Consider the following 26,435-nt stretch of genomic DNA (forward strand, 5'->3'; position numbering starts at 1 on the left):
CATAAAATAATATATAATAATTGGTTGATAAAATAGAATAATACACTTATTAGTTTTATTCATGTTAACAAAATGAAAAACTGTACTGTTTTTAAATAGCTAGTACTGTATATTATTAAGTCGATGAAAGATGAAGATTAATACTATATTGTCTCATTTAAACTCGTGAAATAGTTATTTGTGTAACTAGTGGTGAAAGTGGCACTTTGCTGCACACGAGAGCAATGTTTACGCACTCGCCTGCGGCTCGTGCGGAATGATCTCGAGTGCAGCAAAGGCCTTTTTCACTCGTGTTACACATTATATTTTTCCTACAGTCACTATAAAGCATATAAATAATTAGTCTTTCAAACACTATACATTACGTTTTTAGGTTCAGCTGGCAACACAAATGGTGCCCTAGACAAAGTAGTACCCGCGGTCTGTATCACTCCGCTATTTTTCCTCGGCAAGAAATGTGCTCCGCGTTTTGAGAATATAGTTCCGTATGTTTTTGTAATTTGAAGTGGTTTCCACACCTAAAAAATGCTTTAAAGGTATTTTATTGTTTATTAAGATCGTAGGAATGTTTTAAAAACGTTTCAAAGTAAAGTCCAGAAAGTTCAGAAATACCGAAACTATAAACACGAAATGACAGGTTAAATCGTAGTTATAATAGTCAATCAGCTGCTCATAGTATTAATATCTTTAAGTGTTGCCAACCTATTTCCAAGCGTACACGGATTACGTGCATTAATAGAACCACGCTGTTTTGTGTTGTTTCGTTGGAATCCTGATGTGCGGCAAAGTATAAACCGTACGACAAAGTATAAACCGTACGGCAAAGTATAAATATGCAGCAATTAGCAGCTTTCTGTACTATAAACAGTACAAGGAAGCCAACTTTGTCGGGTGACTGTAGGAAAACTGTTTTTTTTTACAGCTCCTGAACCATAAGAGCACTAACGATGGGAGTAGAAGCACTAACCAGCACTAACGAAGCACTAACCGTTGGTACAGTTTTGAAAGTTAGTGCTCACATATTATTCCGTGAAGTTGGCCCCACCCACAGTTTTTTGGTTATATCTCCCTGAACCGTAAGAACACTAACGATGCGAGTTGAAGCACTAACCAGCACTAACGAAGCACTAACCGTTGGTACAGTTTTGAAAGTTAGTGCTCACATATTACTACTGGGGGGGGGGGCTAACTTCCGTGAAGTTGGCCCCACCCACAGTTTTTGGTTATAGCTCCTGAACCGTAAGAGCACTAACGATGGGAGTCGAAGCACTAACCAGCACTAACGAAGCACTATAACCTTGGTAGAGTTTTGAAAGTTAGTGCTCACATATTATTCCGTGAAGTTGGCCCCACCCACAGTTTTTTGGTTGTAGCTTCTGAACCGTAAGAGCACTAACGATGGGAGTTGATGCACTAACCAGCACTAACCGTTGGTACAGTTTTGAAAATTAGTGCTCGCATATTAATACTGGGGGGGGGCTAACTTCCGTGAAGTTGGCCCCACCCACAGTTTTTTGGTTATAGCTCCTGAACCGTAAGAGCACTGACGATGGGAGTTGAAGCACTAACCAGCACTAACGAAGCACTAACCATTAATCCTAGTTTTATTGTTAGTGCTTTTATGGGGGGGGGCTAACTTCACGGACCTGACGTACTGTACCCACGAGCACCTCAGCTTCCACATGCACAGAAGAGAAGGCCTTGGAACAGTTCCTGGGATAACAGCTATTTGTGTAATAGCTTCACTGTATATCTTTATTGTACCTGGTTAGATAGATGTTTCTTTCAACAGTTGCAAACTGTCCAACTGTGCATTGTGATTTTGTAAAGGTGTTAGTTTATTAGTTGTAGTGTAGTTCTTTCTTTGTTTGTTGTTTCTTTACTGTTTGTTTACTTTTGACTTGAGCTTTGAGCTGCTTGAAAATGTGTTTTATGATTATGAAAATTAAAGGGCTGTGAGTGTAATGAAGCTGATTTGTTTTTAGGTATTGACAATTAAATGTTTTGCGTGCATGAATTATTTATGAAGTTTTAAATGTTTACTTAACCTATATTTTTCTGATTCCTCAAGAAAGAGTGATTGTTAATAGGTTAGGTTGAGTTGTGTTTGTGTGTGAATTTGTTAGATTGCAGTTTTGGTAGTGGTAGGTCTAGGTTTATTTTAAGTTAATTGGACCTTTCAGTTGAGTTTAGGTCTAAGTTTAAGCAAATATCCTCCCACCAAATCAAATCAAATCAAATCTTTTTATTGTCTTTCAGCTCTACAAAAGCAATTGACATTGTCAAATGGCATCTTATCATTAAAGCATTAAACATAGTCATAATAAATAACAGGAAGCTTGATCTTAAATAAACTATTTAAAAACTTATATCTAAAACCTCCAAGGACAAGAACTTATCTACAGAGTAAAAACATTTTAATTTTAACCATGAATCAAGGACTGTTTTGAATTTTTTTATTGGAACCGTTACTGCAGAAGGGGGCAATTTATTAAAAAATTGTATACTAAGATATTTGTAGCTATTGTGTGTAACTTAAGTGTAAGTCTTGTAAGTGGTAAGTTGAGATGATGGCTATTTCTTGTGTAATGTTTATGTATGTCATGTCTATAAATTTTTCTCAGTCTTAAATAATTTAATCTATTTTGTTCACTCAAGTGAGACTTGTCCTTATATATGAGAAGCATTATTCTTATCCTTTGGAGGCGATCAGTGTACCACTTAGAGCTATGTTGAGATGCTTGCTTGATATTGTCTTTATTGTTTAATTTAGTAACAATGGGACAGTTTGAATCAAAAATTAATTTTAAATTGTCAATAAAATAAATCAAAACATGCATTTATATTATTATTAAAGGGATACAATTCATATGACCAGTCAACCATATTTAAATCATTTTGAAATGAATTAATAGCTTTGTCACTTAATATACGAAATTTAACCTCTTTCCTGCTCTTATTGAAAAAACTACTCATCTTTAACCACAATCCATCATGATCAGATAGACCTAAGTTAATACAATCAAAAGTAAAGTCTGTGTTTGTTAAGTTACTAATTATATTGTCTAGACATGCTTCATATCTGGTCGGTTTTGAGTTGTGACAACAACAATTAAATGACTTTAACATATTTAAAAACTCATTTACATTTTTTTTCTTTTCTCTAATGTCAAAATTTATGTCTCCTGTGATAATTATTTTACAGTGTTTGTATTTTGATAGTTCCAATAACATGCATTCAAACTTATCAATAAACATTTCTTCACTAGTAGCTGGAATCCTATATACAGAAATAATTATAGTTCTATACTGTTTTAAGATTATTCCACATGCTTAAAAAACTGTTTCAATACAAATTTTACTTAAATCAATTGTTTCATATTCCAAATCTAAGCTTTTTTTTTTAAATATATGGCAGTGCCTCCTCTAATTGTGTTAACTCTACAGTAAGCAACTGCTAACCTAAAATTAAAGGGAACAGACAAGTCAACATTAAAATCTTTCAACCAGTGCTCATTAACACATAATATGGAGCAGTTTAAAATATCTAAACAATATTGCAGCTCATTTAATTTGTTTTGAATTGATCTTATATTAATGTGTAACAACATGAGATCATTTCTATCACAACTTGGGATGTCATTTATTTTAGGATGGTTATTAAGAATTTTGTTTATCGAGCTATCAGTTGAGGCTTTATATTCTGTAAAAAATTGTTGTTGTGACCAGCTATTCTACCACTTAGTATACTATTTACAAAATCTTCACTTTTTTCATCACCACTAGAGGCCTTATTTGCATTTTCACTACACTGTGTTGCGGAGTCAGAGGTCAAGGAAGTAAGTTGAGTCACCTGGTCTGCTGTAGTGTTGAGTAGATCACCCTTGTCTTGTTGCTGGTTGTCCTGCATCGATATTCTTCCTTCTGTAACAGTCCGTGGTTGAGGTTGTGCCTGCTTCGGGTCCAGAGGGAAAGATGCAGAGGATGTTTTGTTCACAGACTGAGTCTCGGATGATTTGTTGGTTTTATGGTGAGATGATTCCGTTGCAATGGCCTGTGTGAGGTTCCTTACAAACTCAGAATATGGCTTTGTGTTCTTCTGTTTACTTGAAATGTACTTCTTTGAGATGACAATAATAACTGATGCAGCAGTGGAGCTTTGGAATTCAACTATATATTTTGCAAAGTGTTGTGGTAAGACACAAATACTGCTCTAACTTGGCAAAGGTCAGATTTTTTTACAGGAGTGGGAAAATTGTATAACACTCGGTTTACACCAGACCACAAAGTTTGTTTGGGTACTTTCCTGTTAAAGGGAACATTAATTAAACTTATTATCAATGATTTTTCGATATATCGATATTTTTGTTTTACTTCACGATCCGTATTCCTTCTGTTTTAATACCTATCTTAAAACGTATTTAAATTAAAAATTAAGAACTAACCTTGAGTTCTTCGTTAACATAGCCAATGACACCCTTGCACAAAATCCTCAAAACCAAAATCAGCCAGCTGAAATCACAGAGGTACACTGTCAGACACCTTAGATGTCTCTTCAGTTAACAAACGAGCAGGAACTGACTCAAGTGATCAACACCCTAAAAAATAAAACATCTGCTAGAGTAGATGATATATCCACCAGTCTACTAAAAAAATGTAAAGAAGAACTTGCTGGACCGTTAACATACATCATCAACCGTTCTTTCCAAGAAGGAATCTTCCCAAGTGGGCTTAAAATTGCAAAGGTATACCCAAAATTCAAGAAAGGAAACCATCTGGACTCAAAGAACTACCGCCCAATTTCATTAATTTCCACATTCTCCAAAGTATTTGAAAAAATAGTACCTACTAAACAGACTTCTTCAACACCTATCATCCAATGAACTGCTCACACCACATCAAAATAGATCTGTACAGGGAAAATCAACCACATCTGCCATAATAGCGCTAACTGAATATGTAATAGATAATCTAGAAGAAGGAAACATACCAACCACAATTTAACTTGATTTCAGCAAAGCATTTGACTGCTTAGATCATACACAACTGTGTAACAAGTTGAGAAAAATTGGAATTGGTGGGAAAACTGCAGAATGGTTCAAGAGCTATTTAACTGGAAGAAGTCAGATGTTTGAACTCAAATACTGTACACTGAAAAGGGATCTACACAAACAGTAAGATCAAAGTTATTACCTGTAGTAAGGGGTGTTCCACAGGTAGTGATGTGGGCCGGGTAAATACCCAGTGGGTAGGTAAATGTAAATTGGGTATTTACCTGGGTATTTACCCCAGGCCCGGGTAAATACCCAAAAACTGGGCATTTATAATTTGTATTAAAGTTAGAGAAGATTGAGATGTTTTTTTGCAATTATTACCCTGTAAGGATATTAAAATGATAATAAAATGTGTTAAACAAAATTTCATATGGACACTACTAGCATTTTACTTCTCGGTATAATCACCATAAATACCCAGGTCTGAGCATAAAGCATAAATACCCTGGTCTCATGGTTGCACTGGTCCTGACTACTTATAATTTTTTTTTTTTTTATTTCAATGATAGATAGATGAATTTATTTTATTGAAAGTGAAGAAAAATAATTTGTAAAGTAATCGTTATTATTTAGAAAAATAGGAAAATTTAACATAGTAGTGGCCTATGTGTAAACAACTTAAGAAAATAATTAAAATTCAATCTGTAGGATGGCAGGATTTAATAATATTTTCGTTCTAGATCTTTTGTTGGTATCAATGGTAGGCTATAAAAAAAACTAATTTCATAAACTTGTGATACAAATTTTTGGGGACATCAGTTTAACCGGAAAACCCGTTATCCGGACTAGCCTCGGTCCCGAGGAGTCCAGATGAGAGGGAGTCTATTGTACTTTCAGTATTCTGCCATCCTGCCTATGTCAATCAGACTCTGGGTTTGTCTAGCCTTCCAAGCCATTTACACAATACAAATTTTAACTATCATAATTTAATAGCAGTAGAAGTAGGTTTAGGTTCACTATTTCTCTGATAGGTGTTGTCTTGATTTCAAAACAAAAAAGTGCTAAATCATTCAATAAAAGGTACTAGCAAAGCTTCAAGTTACTGTAAAAGGTGTTATAGACTATCCTAATTTATCATGTAATGATAACAATAACATATTTAGGGGTAATATGAATTAATTTCAATCGATTTCATAAATACCCAAAATACCCGGGTATTTCTGGATTATGGGTATTTACCCGGGTAAATACCCAGGGTATTTACCCCGAGTTTTAAATACCCAGGTATTTTACATCACTATCCACAGGGTTCTGTGCTGGGCCCCATCCTTTTCAAAACATCAAAACATCATTCATTGTTTACAAATGATCTCCCTCACTATTTGGAAGACTACAGCAAGACTCTTATGTATGCAGATGATACCGTACTCCTCCTTGGGGGAAAAAATCCTGAAGCCCTTGAAATCAGCTCGTTTGTTTCCATAAACATGGCAATACAATGTTGCCAAAACAACAGCGAATCGTGTTTCTAAGCCAACCCCAACTCTTAAATGCCCCGCAAATCCTGATGAATTCAATGAACATATTCTGGGGGTAATTGACAAAATTGTTGACTCAGTAAACCCTGACAGTGATGTAAATACTGCAACTAAAATACCGCACAAGCCTATTATAAACTCTCTAGATAACTGGGCTTATGTAACGCCTCAAAATGTCATTAAAATAATCAAACAATTCAAGAACACAACTAGTCAGGATATTTATGGCTTAAACATCATTGTACTGAAACATGTTGCGGACATTATTGTGATCCCCTAGCAAAAGTAGCCTACTTAATCTGTGTATGTCCCATGGGGTTTTCCCTGATGTCTTAAAAGTTTCTAAAACAATAGGCCTACCCATTTTTAAAAAGAGCAACCCTGAAGATGTAGGAAGCTATCAACCGATTTCCATAGTGCCTATGTTTGCAAAGATTTATGAGACTATAATGAAAACACAGCTTGTTCAACACTTTGAAACAAATGGTCTGTTTAGTGACTCACAGTATGGCTTTAGGAGCGGTAGAACCACAACTACTGCAGTTCTTAAACTTGTCACTAAGGTAGTCGATGCTTTCGAAGAGGGGAATTCAGTTGCACTCACCCTAGCTGACTTAAGCAAAGCTTTTGATTGTGTCTCCCACATTCAACTGCTAGAAAAGTTACATCTATATGGCGTTGGGGGGCCAGCACTGCTTGCCTTTAAATCCTACCTCCTAAATCGAAAACAGATCATGGCAGTAAAAGGGGCAAATTCACAACCATTGCCGGTTAAACATGGCGTGCCCCAGGGATCTGTGTTGGGCCCTGTGCTATTCTTGGTGATGGTGAACGACCTCGGGCAGTTAGGCAACGTCTTGCTTTTTGCGGACGACACAACTATTTTTGCGGATGCAAGCACTCCTGAGGAAGCCAGGGTCAAGGCTGTACAGTCCTTCGAGAAAAACCAAGACGTGGTTCAAAGCAAATAAGCTTTGCCTAAATGAAAGCAAAACGCAACACATGACCTGCAGTCTAGCTCGGAATCCCATCCCTGATAACCTGCCTGAAGTAAAATTATTAGGCTTCATAATCGACCCCAAACTCACCTGGGAAAAACATACCATGAAAGTGTGCACCAAGCTGTCGAGGACATTGCATCTCTTTAGGAAGCTCAAACCTATGCTGACAAAGCAATACCTACTGACTGTCTACTTTGCTTTGTTCCACAGCCATCTCAGCTATGGGTTGGAGGTTTGGGGCCATGCAGCTGGATGTAAGGATATACTTTTGTTACAAAAAGAAGGTAGTCAGACTTATTTCGTCCGCTGACTACCACGAACATTGCAGACCTCTTTTTAGTAAACTCAATATCCTTACAGTATACAGCCAGCACATTCTAATCACCCTAAACAACGTAAGGACCAACATCTCTGGTCTTGCATTGAGAGAAGACCAACATGATCACAATACAAGGTCAAAATCCAACCTTGATATCCCTTTCTGCAGACTAAACAAAAAAAGGACAGCTTTCCTATGTTGGCAATTAGGATGTACAACCGACTGCCACTGTACTTTAAAAACCTTGAGGCCTCAGTTTTCAAGAACTGAGGGAGTGGCCACTGGCAAGGCCCTTGTACTCCCTAGATGAGTTTTATAAAATTTGCGTCTAACCTGCCGCCAAACTTGTAAATATGTATATAAATATTATTATTATTTTTATTTTTGACTCAGTCTATCCAGCAAGAGCTGGTCAACGATGTCGAGGGAGTAAGTAAGTAAGCTTAGTGGTTAATGAAGAGAAAACACAACAACTGATCTTTGGCAGGAGAAATGGTGGGGTATGCAGGATCCCAGACATCGAAGGCCCAGAAGAAGCAAAGTATTTAGGGTAATAATAGACCAGAAACTGACATGGACCCCCCATATTGACAGCCCGTGCAGTAAGCTGAGTAGCAGTGTCTACGTGATAAGAAGGATAAAAACCATAAGTGATGACACCAACATAGCCAAGATTGCCTACCACTCACTGTTTGAATCACGTCTTCGATATGGCCTTGAAGTATGGGGAAACTCATCGGCAACCAACCTCCAACGTGTGTTTATCCACCAGAAAAAAGCAGTAAGAATATTAGGAGACATGGACAAGAGAGAAAGTCACAGACTGAAATTCCGTGAGCTAAAAATCCTAACGATTACAAGCCTGTACATCCTAGCTGTGGCTTCTCATACAAGCAGGCTACAGCTCCAACGAGGTATGGATAGGCACAGCCATAACACCCGACAGGCTATGAATTACACACTTCCAGTCCATCATCTAACTCTTTTTGAAGAAAAGCCTTCCTAAATGGGAGTGAAGTTCCTGAACCTGCTCCCAGAGACAATAAAAGGCCCCAGCATAAGCAGCACCAGACAACGCTTATTGGCTTGGCTTGTGGAGAGACTATTCTACACAGTTGAGGAGTTCATGAACTGGAGAACTTCACCGATGTTCCAGTGAGGACTAAACAACCCTCATAGTAATAACCATCACTACCGACAGCGCCTCAAAGCCCAACAACTTTATGCTATTTTATAATTAAATCTCTGTAATGTTTGACGCCTATTCTGTACTCTATTCTATGTTCAAGAATAAAGTATTCTGATTCTGATTCTTGTTTAGGCAAAAATAATAGCCCATAGGCCTATATTGGATTAGGAAATGAAACTATTCTAAACTAACCTAACATAACTAACCAAACTTGCTGTAGGCTAAGTTACCATTTCAAAATTCTGTTTGATAACAGAAAATGCATATGGGGAATAGGTTATCAAACGGAATGTTTAAATGTTACACTGAACAATATTTATGTACTGTATCCTTATCGTAGTGGTCAACTGATATGTTTCAATTTGTTATAATCAATATATCGGATAGAAAAACAAATATTGATATATCGAAAAGGGGTAGACTTCCATATCTGTTGGCACAAACAACCGAATGAAAATATCAATCGATATATCGAATGAAACAATCGAATAATCGATATTTTCATTCGGCTGTTTATGCCAACAGATATGGAGGTCTACCCTCGAAAAGAAAATCATCGATAATTTTTTAAATTTTATCCATATAATTATCCTGGATAATTTTTTTATCCAGGTAGACATTCTTTATTCTTGAGTAAATTTTATGACTGGTTCGTAAGAAACCCTTTTTTTCCGATTGTCGACTTCATGGCCGTAAAGGAAGTTCAGTTTTAGACTACGAAAACTGACTATATATAGAGTCTTTTAAACTCATCGAAAATTATGACTGTTATTACTGTAGTTTTAAAATAACTTATGTATAGTACCAGTACTTGACAATTGCTCGATTTCGAGCAACAGGTACACTAGTATAATTTTACATATTCTTCAAACTATAAACATGTACACCCCTAATCTTTATTCTTAGATTACTATAACTAACATAGGCCTAGCGGACCTGACCTAGCTAGGTCTACACCGATTAAGCCCATACCTACCTAGATGTTATAACTACGTGTTCCGTTACAAAGTTAAACTATGAATACATTTATTCTGCAAATATACTGTATGTATGACTTAGAGGTATTTGCAAATATTGGGTAGGCTATATTAAAAAAATTGTATTTGACTGGTTCTGTCCAAAAGTAGTGTTAGGTAAGTGTATATCTTCACCGTAGGGTAATAAGTTAACTTATATCTAACTTATTCAACGCAAATGTCATACTCTAACAATCGACATAGTTTGTTTTTTTTTCATTTCAGGAATTTTCTAATCTTAACTGCAGCAATGGCTCACAAAAGCTTTCAACCCATAGTGCTAGTTCATGGAGGTGCAGGGGACATTCCAGACTCCCGGGTGTCAGCTAAGCTAGATGGGGTGTGCAGAGCAGCCCGCAAGGGCTATGAAATTTTACAGAAAACTGGCTCTGTCTTGGATGGTATTGTTGCTGCTGTTGAACTGATGGAAGACGAGCCTGCGTTCAATGCAGGTATGTACAATTGAATTTTAAAATAATATGTTTTCACCACAGTACACAGTAAGCAGCTCTAGTTATTACCTTTTTGATGCATTATTGTTCTTGAGTGGTACAGTAGTTTTTTGTATATTATCCTATGCACATTTCGCCAGCTTGTTTGAAATCTGCAGGGTGTCTTCTTATGTTGTACCTACTCGGAAATAAAGTCAAGTTACCAGGCACTTAGGTACCAAAGACAAATTTTCAATGGTACTGTACCCATTGTTGTTATTGTGGTACAAAGTAGGCCCTACCTGTATGAGTTAGAATATTCCATGCTTTCAAAGTGGCAAAACGATCAAAATATCAGTAATGTTAGGCTATTTTTTGTCTAAATTACAAAAAGAAAAAACCTTTTGTTAATACTTTGTAAGAATTTTTGCTGGTATAAGTTAGTAGGTACGCAAAAAAGTATAGTATGCAACTTACCTGGGAAGGTGTTTACTGTATTCATATAAAATCCCGAGTTCGGCAAGCTTTGCACAAGAACCATGCTTGTATCGTTAACACCTACTTCCTTCTCTTAGAGCGTTTCTTAGTAAATAACATTTTCTCTCTTTCTAATAAGATCTATCGTCTTCTTAAAATCCTTAACTTGTAATTTAAGTTAACTTAACTTGTAATTTAAGTTAACTTAACTTGTTATGGTCACTATCATGTAATTTAAAATCACTATGTGTTTGGATTTGAAAAATGATAATTATATTTTTGCAAAGGTGGATTTAAATATTAAATGGATTTGTGTAAGCGAGAACACTATTTTTATCTATATACACTACACGTATTTTTATCTATATACACTATATGTACTAGCAGAGTACCCGTCCTTCGTACGGGGTTGGCGTAGTATAAAATGTTTATTGCAGTTACTGTATACTTGGCTTTGCGTTTGCAATGGGAGAGGACACGGTTTAAGAAAATTTGGTTCTTTTAATTTATGGTATGCTATAATATAGCACATCTCCTATAGCCATAATGTTCTACCACTGCACCTAAACAATAAAAAAAAGTAAATTTTTCATTGTATATCACAGCTTTTTATTGCTAATTGGTTCAAATTAGCTGTTGTCATAGAAGCAAAAAAAAAAATTAATAGTGCTGCACCCTGTTGGCAAACCTTATAACTTTTTAATGCTATTTAATATCATAGAACCAACTTGTGTAGTTGAAACACATCTTTAATTCCTTTTAAATATGAAGTACCTGGGGACCGAGCTTTCTCCTAGAACTTTATTAGTATATTAGTACTCGCCTTTGGCTCGCTGGGGGCTCCGCCCCCAGGCCCCCTTTTTTGGTAGGGGGTAAATAGAAATGGGCCATGGCGCAAGACCTGCAATTGAGCCAAATATCAGATCCTTAGCTATTTTAGAAGTGGGTAAAATTGATTTAGACCGATGGACCTGTAGGAATAACATTGGGGGGGGGATTCTATATTTCGTGAGGGAGGGAGTTATATTTGTAAAATGTCACTTTTCGGAAAGGGCGCAAGATCTACAATCATTCAAAATTTCAGATATCCAGTTAATCTAGAAATCTGTAAACGTGATTTAGACTTATGCACCTGTAAGAATAACATTGGGGGGATTTAATATTTGGGGGGGGGGGTTGTAAATACGATAGGGGGATAAAACCTTAAGTAAACCAGAGTAAATCTATGGCATGAACGGACCATGGGAACGGGGACTTATGGTGGTTTTTAAGGGGTAAATGTTTTCTCCTTAAGAATAACATGGGGCTCGTAAAAACTTTCAAATGTTGACATTAAACCTAAGTTTTGGGGGCTAAGGAGTAAAGTTACGAAAAAACACGTATCGTGTAAAATTTTAAACTAAAGTGAGGAGAATACAAAGCAATAATAATATTTGCAAAAAGGAATGATTAAAGTATGAGAAAATAGCGAAAACTGGTAAAAAGTTGAAACAAAATTTACCAGATTTTGAAAGTAGGGAGTTTTTTGAACCCGAAAGAGTGCGATTTTCGGAAAACAACTACGAGGGTTTTGTAGAAAATTTAATTTCTGTTCCTGGATATACTTTCAAATCTTTTCTAGCTCTTACTGTTTTCAAGCTAAATCCGTTTGAAAAAAACGTGTTTTATCGATTTCAGAGGTCCGCCATTTTGGATTTGTGGGGGGGTTAAAATTTGAAAATGGGACTTTTGAAAATTTCACCATTAGCTTATGATCCCTTACTACAATACTACCAAATTACAAGTCTCTAGCACATTTCTATACGATTCATATGACTATACCAAAGTCATTATATTTCAATCTTATTCTCCATAAGAATAACACGGGGCACGTAAAAGTGGCGAAAAACCTTCAAATTTAAAAAACATGTAATGAGTAAAATTTAAAGTAAAGTAAGGAGAATACAAAGCAATAATAGTTTTTGAAAAAAAAAATATTTAAGTATGAAAAAATGGCGAAAACCGGTAATAATTTAATAAAAATTTACCAAATTTTGAAAGTAGGGCGTTTTTTGAAGCTGAAGGAGTGCAATTTTTGGAAAACGCCTAAGGGGATTTTGTGTAAAATTTAATTGCTATTCCTGGATATACTTTCAAATCTTTTCTATCTCTTATTGTTTTCGAGCTATATCCCTTTGAAAAAAACGTGTTTTGTCGTTTTCAGAGGTCCGCCATTTTGGATTTTTGGGGGGGTTAAAATTGGAAAATGGGACTTTTGCGAAACTCACCGTTAATTTAAGATCCCATAGTACAATACTACGCAAATTTGAAGTCTCTAGCACGTTTCTAAACCGTTCAGATGGGCACACCAAAGTCGGCCATTTTTAATGTTATTCCCCATAAGAATAACATGGGGGGAAACCCTTAATTTCGGGGGGGTTAAAATTTAAAAATCTCACTTTTTGGAATTTTCCCGGGGGTTTGGGCACTAGACCTACAAAACACCGAAAATTTCAAGTCTCTAGCTCATCTAGAAGTGGTCTAGAATTTGTATCCCCCGTGAGTTACATATGCGGCTGTATAGTATTTAGACTCGCCTTTGGCTCGCTCCCCTAGCTGTTAGTCGTCATTCAGAAATTTAGGAAGGGGTGAGAGGCCATCACCAAGAAGCCGGGTAAATTTCAAGCCCGTAGCACACCTAGAAGTGGTCTAGAAAGCACTCTCCGCATCTCTAAATTCTTTGTGGGGTTGTAATAGCGAAAATCGATATCGAAGTAATAACCATTTCACAAAATATTCGAGTAGATTGATAAGTAGAGAATAGTAAAGTATTATATTAAGTAAATAGTTCATCGTAAATATTCATGTATATGTTAATGAAAATAGATGAAGTTATTTTTGTTTCCCTGTCAGTTCAGAATCCATTTCCCGTTCCAATCCGTTTCCCTGTCAGAATCCAATTCCAATCACGTACAATTCCAATCCGTTTCCCTGTCAGAATCCATTATAAAAAAATAATTTTAAAGTTGCGGTAAGAGAGTATGTTAGTAAAGTATATTTACAAATGAGTTTTTGGTCAAACTAAGTGATAATATAATTGGAATTGTAATAGCGAAAATCGATATTGAAGTAATAATTATTTCACAATATATATTAAGAGTAGATTGATAAGTTAAAAAGTTGATAATTGTAAAGTATTATATGAAGTAAATAGATTATAGTAAATATTCATGTATATATTTATGAAAATAGATCAAGTTATTTTTGTTTTCCTGTCAGCCACAAACTGTATGGCATATCCAGTTCCGGCACGGGGAGGCCAGGAAACACAAGAACCATATTAATTTTGAATCATTTATATTAACAGTAATAGTATTTCAAGTAAAAAGATGTTATTAAATATTTATAGATTTATTAATGAAAATTGATCAAGCAGTGTTTGTTTCCCTGTCGGTTAGCCATAAACTGTATGGCATATCCAGTTCCGCCACGAGGAGGCCAGGAAACGTCGGAACCATATTTACAATTGTTAAAAAATGCAGTAGACTTGTGTATAAGATAAGTAGATTGATAAGTGAATAAGTTGATAATAGTAAAGTATAATATGAAGTAAATAGATTATAGTAGATATCCATGTATATATTTATGAAAATAGATCAAGTAATGTTTGTTTCCCTGTCGGTTAGCCATAAACTTTATGGCATATCCAGCTCCGCCACGAGGAGGCCAGGAAACGTCGGAACCATATTTACAATTATTTACAAATGTACAAGTTAGTAAACTTTACTAACTACTTAAAGAAATATAGAGAACAACTTAACTAACTACTAAAAAGAAGAAAAAATATAAACAACAACGGGGACTTTTGATAAGGCAGGCCCCCTATCGTACTGCCAAACTAAAATACTAAAAACACACAAAAAACGACTTATTACTAAAGAAAAAACTAAAATGAAATATATACAACAACCTAAAGCTAAAGTCAAGTCAGGGTTAGAGGAGGAGATCGTCATACACGATATTTTTCGCGTATGCGATTCCCCCTTGGACACGGTCGGGACGGACAAGGACGACTATATGGTCTGGATGCCTGACTCTACTGAGCAGGACGTACAACTGACCATGAGTGAAACAGTCACTGCGAAGATCGACTCCTACGCGATCAATCGTCTGGCCCTGGCTTTTGTGGCCAGTCATGGAATATGCCAGCATGAGAGGAAACTGAAGACGGCGGACACGAAGCGGTGACCCCTCGACGAACGGGAAAACGAATTGAATCCGGGGGATACAAATCGGATCATGTTGTCCAGGGAGTCGCACTGTGATCAGACGAGGTCTTATTGCCGTCACGATCACTTTAGTGCCGTTTACGAGTCCGCTGTCAATGTTCAAGTTCCTCATGACGAGACACACGGAGCCAATCTTGAGTCGCAGGACATGGTCTGGTACACCCTTGCCAGTAGCTTGGTTCAACAAGTGAACGTCTACATCCATACCATCGTCGTTCTCCTTGTCCACAGAATCCGCACTCCTCAACTCATGAACGACGCCGTCCATCAGGTTGAGAACGGTGTTGTTGATCTGCTGGACATTGGCGTTCATGGTTGAAAGAATGGACCTGCCAGCAATTCTGTCTGTGTGGTGTAGGTCACAAGCAGGAAACACAAAATCGATCAAGTCGGGAAGGGATGTCACGTATTTCACACCGGACAGTGGGATCAGGGCAACTGAGTCACGGCCTTCCCCAAAATGAACAGATGCAATTGTTCCATTGCCTACTTGAAGGAGGAAGTCAGAGTAGGCAGTGGACCCAGAAGTCCGGTGAGGAGTGGAGAGAGAAAAGATTTTGAAACTTGACCACAGAGATGACGCACACAGTGATACACAGGCAATGTCGGCCGGAGTACGAGCCTTGGCAACAACTGGTGCGATCTGACGGAAATCTCCGCAGCAGATAAAGATCTTATTCCCGAATGGCTCAGGTGAATTCATTAAGTCACACAGAGATCTGTCGATGATTTCAAAAATGTACCGGTGAGCCATCGGGGCCTCATCAAAAACTATGAGCTGTGCGGCTCTGATGAGTTCTGCCCGCTGAGATCCGTTGGTCAAGTTCCAATATCCAGAGCCATCGCCAAGATCAAGTGGTAGCCGAAACATGCTATGTGCTGTCGTGCCACCAGGCAGATTACCAGCGGCAATGCCGGAGCTAGCGACAGCAATAGCGACCTGGTTACGACTACGGACGTATGCGAGGATTACGTGTATTAGGAAGGTCTTGCCGTAGCCTCCGGGTCCGTCAAGGAAGATCAATTTTGTTGATCGACGATCGACTTGGCCCTGTAGTAGAGACCGAACATAATCGAAGACCGCCCTCTGGTCGCGGGAAAGTTTAGGTTCCCACTCATCTACAAGTGATCTCTGACGATTTTCACCGTAGATGAGAAGTTCCCTCCCCAGTACGGTCGTGTCGTCGTCTACAGTAGGGAGACCGTGATCGGCCAAGCAGGATCCCTGACGTCGAAGGCTTCGATCGATCTCAATCAGAGCCAGCTTGTACGCAACCTCGTGATCAAGAGGATTCCGCTCCAAATGGTCTTCGCACAATGCGTCACGGAAAGCATCCCACAAGAGGGCCGCAGGAGCTCCCATGTTGCACAGAAGGACAAAGAAAGAGCGGAGCCTCGGGCCGACCATGAAACGAGCCGCTTCCTTGAGGGCTTGGTGGTACTCGTCCTCGTCCTCAACCAAACCAAGGGTGCGCGCAACCTGTTGATATGTCGTGCAACCATCACCACCACGAGCAAGCAGGTCGGCGTATCCCCGGCACGGAATGACCATCAAAAGGAGCCTAAGAAAGTACTGCTCGCTTCTGTTTGGCGAGACCCAGAAGAGACGACAGATCTTTTGACCACGCTTTCTTGAGGTAAGGAAATGCTTGCCGTCTGGATGGTCGTACACCTCAGCATTACTAGGGCGTTTGTTATGAATAACGTACTGCTCGAAAAAAGACTGGTAGGTTAAATCGTCGAATACCGAGTCAAGAGTCCTATTGAAATACAAGAGCAGGTCAGAGGTAGCTCCCGAAGTGGCGTGTGTCAAGTTGTTAGGGCGGAAGCACACAGTCTGTTTTCCCTCTAGGTGGACAGGGAGACAATCGACTGTGGGCTCAGACTTTGAGATGGGAAAGTCCAAGAGACGCCAGCATGCATCGCTGGCTCCCACCATACGCTTCGTGATGTAGTGCTCAACTTCATCGTCTTGTTTACTAAGAGGAGTAACTTTGACGTTCTGAAGCGAGCCACCCTTCATGAGGTATTTAAACAGATACTTGATCACACGACGAGTGGAAGCTACCTCCAAGTTGATGTGTGCCTCGTATTTAAGTAGTAATGCCGAGTTGTACGGCACGACCCAGCCGTCATGTACAGGAATCGATTTGTTTCTTGAAGTTATACTCCCCTCGTTACCATAATCACGTCGATATTTTACAAAACCCCTCTCGTCTACATGGGTTGATTCACAGGGAGGTTTGGGGAAATATTTAGAACAGCTGCCTTTGGCAGTGTCCCAGCAAGGGAAGTCGGTCCTGTGATCCGTACCACAAGGTCCGTGGATCATGTGACGCAGAACCAACGCCCTTAATCGGCCTCCTGCCTCCTCCGGAGATGGAATGTCAGCGCGGATGAGGGAGTCTATGTCGGAAGCCTGCACAGGTCCATCGCCTTCGATTTTAAACACGATGTGGGCATGTGGAAGGCCCCGCATCTGCATCTCGATGACGTGGACTATGTAGACAGACCGACCGAACATAGCTCCGCTGCGCAGATCGCGGAGGAGTTCCAGCAGTTTTATATAGAAAACTCTGCAGGCCGTGCTGGGATCACTGCGACCGCTATTTCGAGGACAGGCTTTTTTGTTCTCCTCCCAAGTCGCACTATACGTGAATGTGAGAAAAAATGTGGGGAAGCCGAGACGTGAGACCAATGCCATAGCATTCTCGTATCGAAGTTTCATGTATCTCGGCCCCCCGGTAAACGAACTTGGGAGGTAAACCTTTCCAGCTTGTACCCCACCCTCCCCCTGAACGGTCTCGTCATTGTTAATATCGTTGAGGACCTGACGTCCACCACGATTCGCCGCTTCAATCTCATCCAACGGCCCTATCCTCATGGCATTTTCAGCTGCCTTCGTCTGCGTGAACTTGATGTAGTTGAGCTTCTCGTCCTCGTATCTGGCATACATTTCGACCTGCCAAGCTTGAGACAGTCGGCCGAGGTGTGAGAAACGAGGCTCAGACAGCAGAAGGCAACGGGAATAATCATACTGGGACAATTTGTTGTTAAAATTGTCGCGGCGACCAATATGCCAGCCCAAAGTGCCTTGAGGATAGAGCAGAGGGTACTGGAAGGGTTCCATGAGGGGACTGAAAAGGTTGATAGAAGTGGGTCTTCCGGATCCAACTTTCCATACGGATAGCTTGCGGGGCTCGTAAACTGTCTCGTCGGTGCTTATGACAGCGTGCACCTCAACGCCTGTTTGCCTGTCGCCTAGAACGGGACCATGGGTAGATCTACTTGTCACTTGGAAATCCAAGTGAGCGTTCACAGCTGGCTCACTACCCAAACGCCGATAGTGAGTGACGTATGGATTCTGCTGTGACAGGTATCGATTGATAGAGTCAACAACGTCACCGTCAAGTGATCTACCCAAGGCAATGTTCCGCCGTTCTTCACCGTCGTCGATGTAAAGACGGGACCGGTTCACAAACTGAACGTCCCCAGCCTTAGTGGTAAACTTTTGACCAGGGTCGGACAGATTGTAGACCTGGTGGTACATTCTCCCTTCGATTTTAAAGAAAGAGAGACCACTGGGATGCCTGTACCCACCAGATACCTCTAAAGCACAGAACGCAAACAGGTCGTTGTAGGCACGAGCCCTATCGAGAAAACGCCGATCCGAATAGAAGGATTCATCAAGAGGACTAAGATCAAGGACGTTGCATGCCCCTTGACCACAACACCACTTCTTCCTACACTTTTCCTCCTCAAAAAGCCTGGCACCACAGTGAGTACATTTGAAAATTTCACTGTTCCAAAGAGAAATTTTTTTAAGACGGAAAGCAGGAATGTCGTCCAATAACTCCCCCTTCCAAGACCCCATTGGACCATGTTCAGAGATTTTCCGAGCAAGTGCAGCTGGCAAGTGACGAATATCAGAGAGCGTAGGATTTTTTAAACGGAAAATCTGAACTCTTTGGGCAGACGCTCCAGGATTACTCAAGTCGTAATCTCGAACAGCCTCCCGGTGCACTTCGGGGTGGTTTTGAGTGTAACGGCCGACAGCTTCCCTGTGAACCTCCGGGTGATTTTGGCTGTATCGGCCGACAGCTTCCCTGTTCACCTCAGGGTGATTTTGGCTGTATCGGTCAACAGCTGCTCTGTTGACCTCTGGATGGTCTTGAGAGTACTGTTTATTTTTCTCTTTTATTAAATCAGGGTGCGTCTCCCTGTATTTTTTCTTTGCCGCTTGCACTTGCTCTTCTTTCGTAGTGTCCAAAGTTTTTGGACGCCCACGCTTGGCTTTTTTAGGTCTACCAGGACCTTTTTTACCCGCCAAGTTGGGACTTAATACTGTCTGCTGGGAGGGAGAGTTTGGTAGTAAATCAACGTTAGGTTGGTCGGAGTGATCAATAGCAAACTTAAGTTTCATGATACTATATTCTCCTCCGACGAACGCTGAGTTGACCAATAACATCGAGGCTAGAACACGAAAACTGACACATTGAAACAGTCTAGCCTTGTTTTTGTCCGTATCGATGTCTCTTCGACGGGTATCATTCATGCCGTGAGAATCGAAGAGATAGTACTGATCTCTGTGACGCCAAAAAGCCACAGTAATCAATTGCCCCGTGAATAGATACCCGCCGTCTAGAGAATCACCGGACATGGCGATTTCTAAGGCAGATGATAAAGAATTAACGGCCTCGTGAAGACCCTGCACACTAGCCGGGTACAACCCGTTGCACACAAACGATATTTCCTCAACGGTAATCGAGGTACCTGCGATCTCGAAACGCCTGGCAAGTTCCTCGGGGAACAAGTACCTGTTAGTAACGTTATACTCACGGCGAGATTGCCGATACAAGCGGTCGCCGGCCGTGAGTATTTCGTCAATAGCATGAGTACTGAAACTCCCGCGGAACACTTGCCAAGCGAGAGCACAGGCCGAATTAGCCACACATTGAGCATTGCTACTGTCAGCGAATTTTGAATCCCCTTGATGAAAGGATCCAGTAGCAATGCAAGAGAAATCCATGATAAATAGACCAAAGGCAAAATCACGGAGAAAACCGAAAAATACAGTTAAATAGAAAAGCTCTAACTCCACAAGTGTAGTCAAATGTGGTAGCAGAAATCAGAGCGAGAACCAACATCAAAATTGACAAAATACAGTCTTACATCCAGGCGACCATCCAAAGGGTGTAGTCAAATCAGAGTGCAAAGTTAAGAGCGAGAACCAACTCATAATGTCGCTTTGGTGGGAAATACGTACTGCTTTACTGACATCAATTTTAAGTCAATGTAATCTATTTCCTATTACTGTTTAGGACATACCTAGTATTAGGAAAAATCTGTTTTATGGTAATTAAGGAAAACAGTTTTATGAAATTTAATAAAATTAAAAAACCATTGCTAAATTTTGAAAATTAAAAATTTTGTAAATCACCGCAGAGGGGAGAATTTTAATATTATAATTAACATTAAGAATTCCTTCGTGACCATGAAAATTCATTCAAATCTTGGCTTGCTTTTTAGTTATAGCCGATAAAAAAACGTGTTTTATAGTTTTTAGATGTCCGCCATTTTGGATTTTTGGGGAGGTTAAAATTTGAAAATGGGACTTTTGTAAATTTCACCCTTAACGTAGGATCCCATACTACAATACTACCAAATAACAAGTCTCTAGCACGTTTGTAAACGATTCAGATGACCATAACGAAGTCGTTAAATTTAAATGTTATCCTCCATAAGAATAACGTGGGGCTCGTAAAAACTTTCAAATTTCCACATTAAAATTAAGTTTTGGTGGTCAACGAGTAAAGATACAAAAAAACATTAAATGTGTAAAATTTAAAGTAAATTACGGAGAATACAGAGCACTAATAATATCTGTAAAAAAGAATTATTTAAGTATGAAAAGATAGCGAAAACCGTAAAAAATTGAAAAAAATTTACAAAATTTTGAAAGTAGGGCGTTTTTTGAAGGTTAAGGAGTGCGATTTTCGGAAAACGCCCAAGAGGGTTTGATAGAAAATTTAATTCCTGTTCCTGGATATGCTTTCAAATCTTTTCTAGCTCTTACTGTTTTCGAGCTACATCCGGTTGAAAAAAACGTGTTTTGTCGTTTTCAGAGGTCCGCCATTTTGGATTTTTGGGGTGGTCAAAATTTGAAAATGGGACTTTTGCATATTCCACCGGTAATGTAAGACCTCATACTACAATGCTACGCAAATTTGAAGTCTCTAGCACGTTTCTAAGTTGTTCAGATGAGCTTACCAAAGTCGGCAATTTTCAATGCTATTTCCCATAAGAATAACATGGGGGGGAAATTCGAGATTACGGGGGGGTTAAAATTTAAAAATGTCACTTTTTGGAATTTTCCCGGGGGTTTGGGCACTAGACCTACAACCACCGAAAATTTCAAGTCTCTAGCTCATCTAGAAGTGGTCTAGAATTAGTATCCTCAGTGAGTGAGTCAGTCAGTTACACATCGGGCTGTATAGTTATTTAGATACCTACTCTGAGAGTATTCCTTGGTCAATGTCATCTGTCCCAAAAATATTGTTTCACTCTTCAAAAATTTTACTCATTTTTTAAAATAGTGATAACATTTGTTCACATTATACTTAAGAACTACGTGATATCCTGCATAACTTGTCTGTCACAATTGTATTTGTTTCAATTGGCTTTTTTTTTTGTTAGTTACTGTAATAATGTCAACTATATTTACCTGATTTAAAAGACCTGATGATATTATTTATACGGTTTTTCTGTTTCCCTTAACTGTGAATAATAGTTGAATACTTCAAATGAAAGTTTTAGTAAATCACTTATGGAAAAACATATTTAATGTCCTTCCCTTCCCAGTTTTATTTAGCCTAAGAGGGGTTTCCTCTGCGATTATCACAAAGTTAAGTCCATGTTTCTTACTAAAAATTGTAGCACTTCGGCTAACACATCCTTGTACATTGTTTGTAGAAATCTTCATATTGTAGATAACCCCCCATTGCTGTAACAATTACAGTTCAAAGGTTATTGCAACTTTAGTGATTTTTCCCTACTGCATACCCATGATAAAGGTTGTTGACAGGCTTATGGGATAAAGTATGTGTCAGATTGCTGATACCGTTTATTTTATGGCGGTCAGGCATACTTCATCACTGAATCTTTTTTAAATTGGTGAAGGTTCCATTTACAAACCGCACAGCACATTGATAAATGTCTCAATTTTTTGCCAGTCATGATTTAGTTTGTATGAATTTGGTTAATCCATTTTTGGAATTAGGAAAGTTACCTCAACTTTTGTGAACAAAATCTTTTGATTCATGAACCGGTGCTTTAATAATAACAGTCTAAACTTGTAATTTAGTACACAGAGACTAAAGTTATAATGTAAAAAAGACACTATTACACTTTTAGGTGAATAAGTCAATGACAGTAGTATAATAATAAGTAGCCAAGGTACTTCACATCACAACCATTATTGGGACATATTTTAAAACCTTGTAGTAGTCACGAACTAAACAGACTTAGTCACTCTATTTACTAAAATAGGCAAATCAGTTCTATGATGAGACTGAACTATTTACAGTATTGTTTTTTAAAACAATTTTCTTATTCCAGGTAAAGGTTCCGTTTTGACATTGGAGGGTAACATAGAAATGGAAGCCTTAATATGTGAAGGGAAAAATTTAAAATCAGGTAAGTAAACCTCTACCGGTACCGTTTTGTTAACACTGACGATAGTGCTGAGCAATTGCAGTTTTCTATAGAGTTTTCTAAGAGCCTTAGACTAGGGCCACACTTGGCGACTTTTTTTCGTGCCACTCTGTCGTGAAGACAAAGTTGCTGGGGGTGGCCACAATTGGCGACAATTTACACCTTTCAGTTTACTTTTAGCTAATTTCCCATATAGGGAATAAGCTATTACCGTAGTACTCATGGTAAGACTTGGACCCGGGGCCGATTTTGTAACGGGCTAAATGTGTAGGGGGGTTAAATATTCGTATTTGTTATTACCACGAGAATTAAACAGCCAAATATTGGCTGTTGCAGAAGCCTAGTCGCGACACTAAACTGACATCATACCTAACCTCTAATTCCACGACCGCAGACGTCAGTGTCAGTTGGTTGTTTGACGACTTTTGGGACAGGCTCCGGGAGGAAAAAGGTGGGCAAGCCACCTTCTGAGAGGTTTTTGAAGCTGTCATGCGCCTGCCTTCGCCGGCACGGGTCTCAGCTGACTTCGGTTCTGCTAGCCAATCAGCGAGCGAGTTAACCTTCGTCTTGAATTGTGATGGAGGTGAACTGAGGAGAGTGAAGAATGGTCATTCTGATTACCGGCTTTCAGAGATTCGTTCGTTCGTCTTTGTTTGGAAGTGTTTTGGTCGACTCGTGAAAAATCATTACGTTCGCTAGGCAATATTCGTGAAGCTGAAGTTCTTCCAGCTAATGTGAAGTGTTTTGGTTAGATAATAATCTACGTAGTTTGGGTGAGCTTTGTAATAAACCACTTAGGTTTTCGTACATCATTTTACTAGTTTTTAGTTGATATAACTTTGTCTAATTTCGAAGGCTAGTCCTGACTCACAGACCTAGTCAGCCGATATTTCAACCAACTATTGTACCTAAACGAGTAGGGAAGTCAAAGTTGGTGTTTCATTCTTTAATGTTACGTCCTGAAGTTTACGTTGAGACCTTACTTTAAGTTTTAAGTCCGTTTAAAGGTCACCTTAACGTCCCAAAGTTTGTCCCAGCAGACAGGCTTCTGCTGGACAAGTTTTGCCGAAGTTTGCTCAAGTTCACCACGTGAGAAAGTAGAAGTTTTAATTTTCGTTTTTAGGCTCAAGGTTTTATTTTTAGTTTAAGTTTTTCTCGTTTCGTTTCTCATCTGGACAACTTGGGCCAGCTTGTGCTTTTTTTTGTTTTGTAAATTCAGACTCTGTGGGGCTAGGCTAGGCCTATCTTAAGCCAACTTTTGTCTGTTTCAGGTTAACCCTAACTCTGTAGGCAAGCGGGGTGAATACTTAGTATATTGGTTTTCTAGTTAAGTAGCTAGTAGAGTTTCAAGTAGTTATTGGCCACAGAGTCCCATTAAAATTATCGGTTCCCACAAACTCTCCTGACTAGATTGGTGATTATAAGTGTGGTGTCTGGTAACCCGCTACGTTCGTCCCGAGCTCTGATAACCAAGGCTATCAAATTGAGGTTATCCTAATTACTATCAACTCCTGGGGAAATCCCCGCAACCCGACTTATGCGATTCCTGGGACTTCGTTTATCGTACACGTGGCGTAATTTCCCACGTTACGCCCTCAGGAAAATTTTGTCACAATTTACTTTTTGCGTTTTGAGGTCCCTAGAGGCCAAAAACACCATTCGTTCAAATTCATATATATTTATATATATGTGCGTGTGTCTGTTAGCATGATAACTCAAGCAAAAAAGATCCGATTTTCATGAAATTTTGTATAAACATGTAAACCTACATTTATTCGAACGAGTTTGCTAACCATCATGATCGGACTATGGGAACGGGAGTTTATGGGGGGTTTTATGGGGTAAAAATAGGGTTTTCCCATTTTTGAACCTAAATAAAAACACAAAATTTCAATTTATTTCCAACTTATTTTGTAGAGCTTAAAAAAACAAACAATTTAGTATATTGTAGCGTTATTGTGTGCCTAATGGTTACAGAGAAAATTCCAAAAAATAGTAAATTTAAAATACCCATGTTATTTTTATGGAGAATAAGTCAACTGTTGTTGTTTGCTTGTTTAAGAACGTATTGTGATCAAAACATTCATTTCTCACTAAAATATTTAGAATTTCCAACAAAAAACACTTTTTTACCCTCCCTGTTCCAGCAAACATAAGTACTCGTTAAACTAATTCTATTTAAATAGGGAATAAATGTGGTATTTTTAAAACGTTTGCTGCTGAAATTGCTGTAATTGACGTTGGTATATGCTGAAATTTTTTTCTTTATTTGACTTACCAAACGATGTTATATGGTGAATACATAGATAGTAGGCATACATCTTTTTGTACCACCTGATAGATTTTCGCTCACAGGGGTAGTATGCCATCATTTGATCGGCACGATCCACTCCCTTCATACAATGATTGTACTGGATGATAGGGAGTGGTTTTGTCCTCTGAAGCCTAACTCTGTTGAGGGAGGTAACCATTTCATTGGTAAATTCAGTTGAAATGTAGGACACAACTCTTTTATCTTTCCACTTACCCACCATGACCCCCTCAGCATACTGTTTCACCCTTTTTCAGCTTCTTGTTTTAGACTGCAGTTGGATTGTACTTTCTGCCAAGTCTTAGTGTACCTGTAGGCCTACAGTATGTATTCTTACGCAACAGCGCAGATGCAAGGGAGAAGCTATTATAGAAATTGTCCAGGAGTAAGCTGTGTCCACAGTTCACCTTGTTTTGCATCAAATGAAGCACTACATTTGCTGCGTGCCCTTTCCCTTCAAAATCATCCAAAACACCACAGCACATAAAGAACTTCAGTATCAATCCATGGGGGTCACACAAGGTGTACAGTTTGATTCCGTACTTATGTCTTTTACCCTTTATGTACTGCCTACCATCGACTCGTCAACACATAGTTTTTTTTTTTTTAAGGGTAATACACCCAGTTCATTTTGTTGTTGAAGTAGTCCACAAGAAACTGTACTTTGCTGGCACGATTACTTGGATCAGGTCAAACTTCAAAGTTTATGCATCGGATAATGATGAGAAAACGATCCCTGCTCATGAAGGACGAAAAACAAGATTTGAACAGTTTGTTATTTTTTCAATAGTCCTGGATTCGAGGCAACTCAATAACTCCCATATTGGTAACTAAGCAATTAAAATCTTCAGTTCTTCCACAGTTAAGTCTTTGAACTTCTTATATTCTTGATCCTGGGAGGGTCGACAGACCACAAAATAAACCTAACGCATAGCTGTTTGTGGCTTTTACGATACTCTCCAAATAAAGGTCATCCACAAGTAGATAAAAAAAACTCATAGGTGATTTTCCCTCTGGTAACGGAACCAGAAAACCTTCCTCTTTCGTGAATGGGATGTCTTTCATTCCAATGGCACAATGGTTGCTCCAGTTTGGAGGGTTTTCTTCATAATTCAGGTCTTCATCTTCAGACACCAAATCAAACGCCATATCATCCACATTGTCGTTGTCTAGGTCGT

At 38.9% G+C, this 26,435-nt stretch overlaps 1 protein-coding gene across 8 annotated transcripts in view; it reads left to right on the forward strand.

Annotated features, from left to right (window-relative positions):
• The window catches only part of LOC128985889 (probable isoaspartyl peptidase/L-asparaginase GA20639), a 208,148-nt gene that overhangs the window by 153,049 nt on the left and 28,664 nt on the right, over positions 1-26,435 (forward strand). For 2 of the 8 annotated variants that reach the window (XM_054405861.1, XM_054405862.1), the window contains exons 2-3: positions 10,283-10,509; positions 22,851-22,928. In XM_054405861.1, coding sequence (XP_054261836.1) covers positions 10,308-10,509; positions 22,851-22,928 — 280 coding nt within the window. In that variant the 5' untranslated portion in view covers positions 10,283-10,307. Of the gene's footprint in view, positions 1-1,873; positions 1,986-2,033; positions 2,145-4,085; positions 4,195-10,282; positions 10,510-22,850; positions 22,929-26,435 lie in introns of those variants that run through there. The other 6 variants (XM_054405857.1, XM_054405856.1, XM_054405859.1 and 3 more) reach the window with 6 other exon arrangements.

This window comes from Macrosteles quadrilineatus, unplaced genomic scaffold (assembly GCF_028750875.1).
Source record: "Macrosteles quadrilineatus isolate MER2022 unplaced genomic scaffold, UCM_ALF_1.0 Scaffold_2__2_contigs__length_208266976, whole genome shotgun sequence".
Classification (NCBI taxonomy): Eukaryota; Metazoa; Arthropoda; class Insecta; order Hemiptera; family Cicadellidae; genus Macrosteles; species Macrosteles quadrilineatus.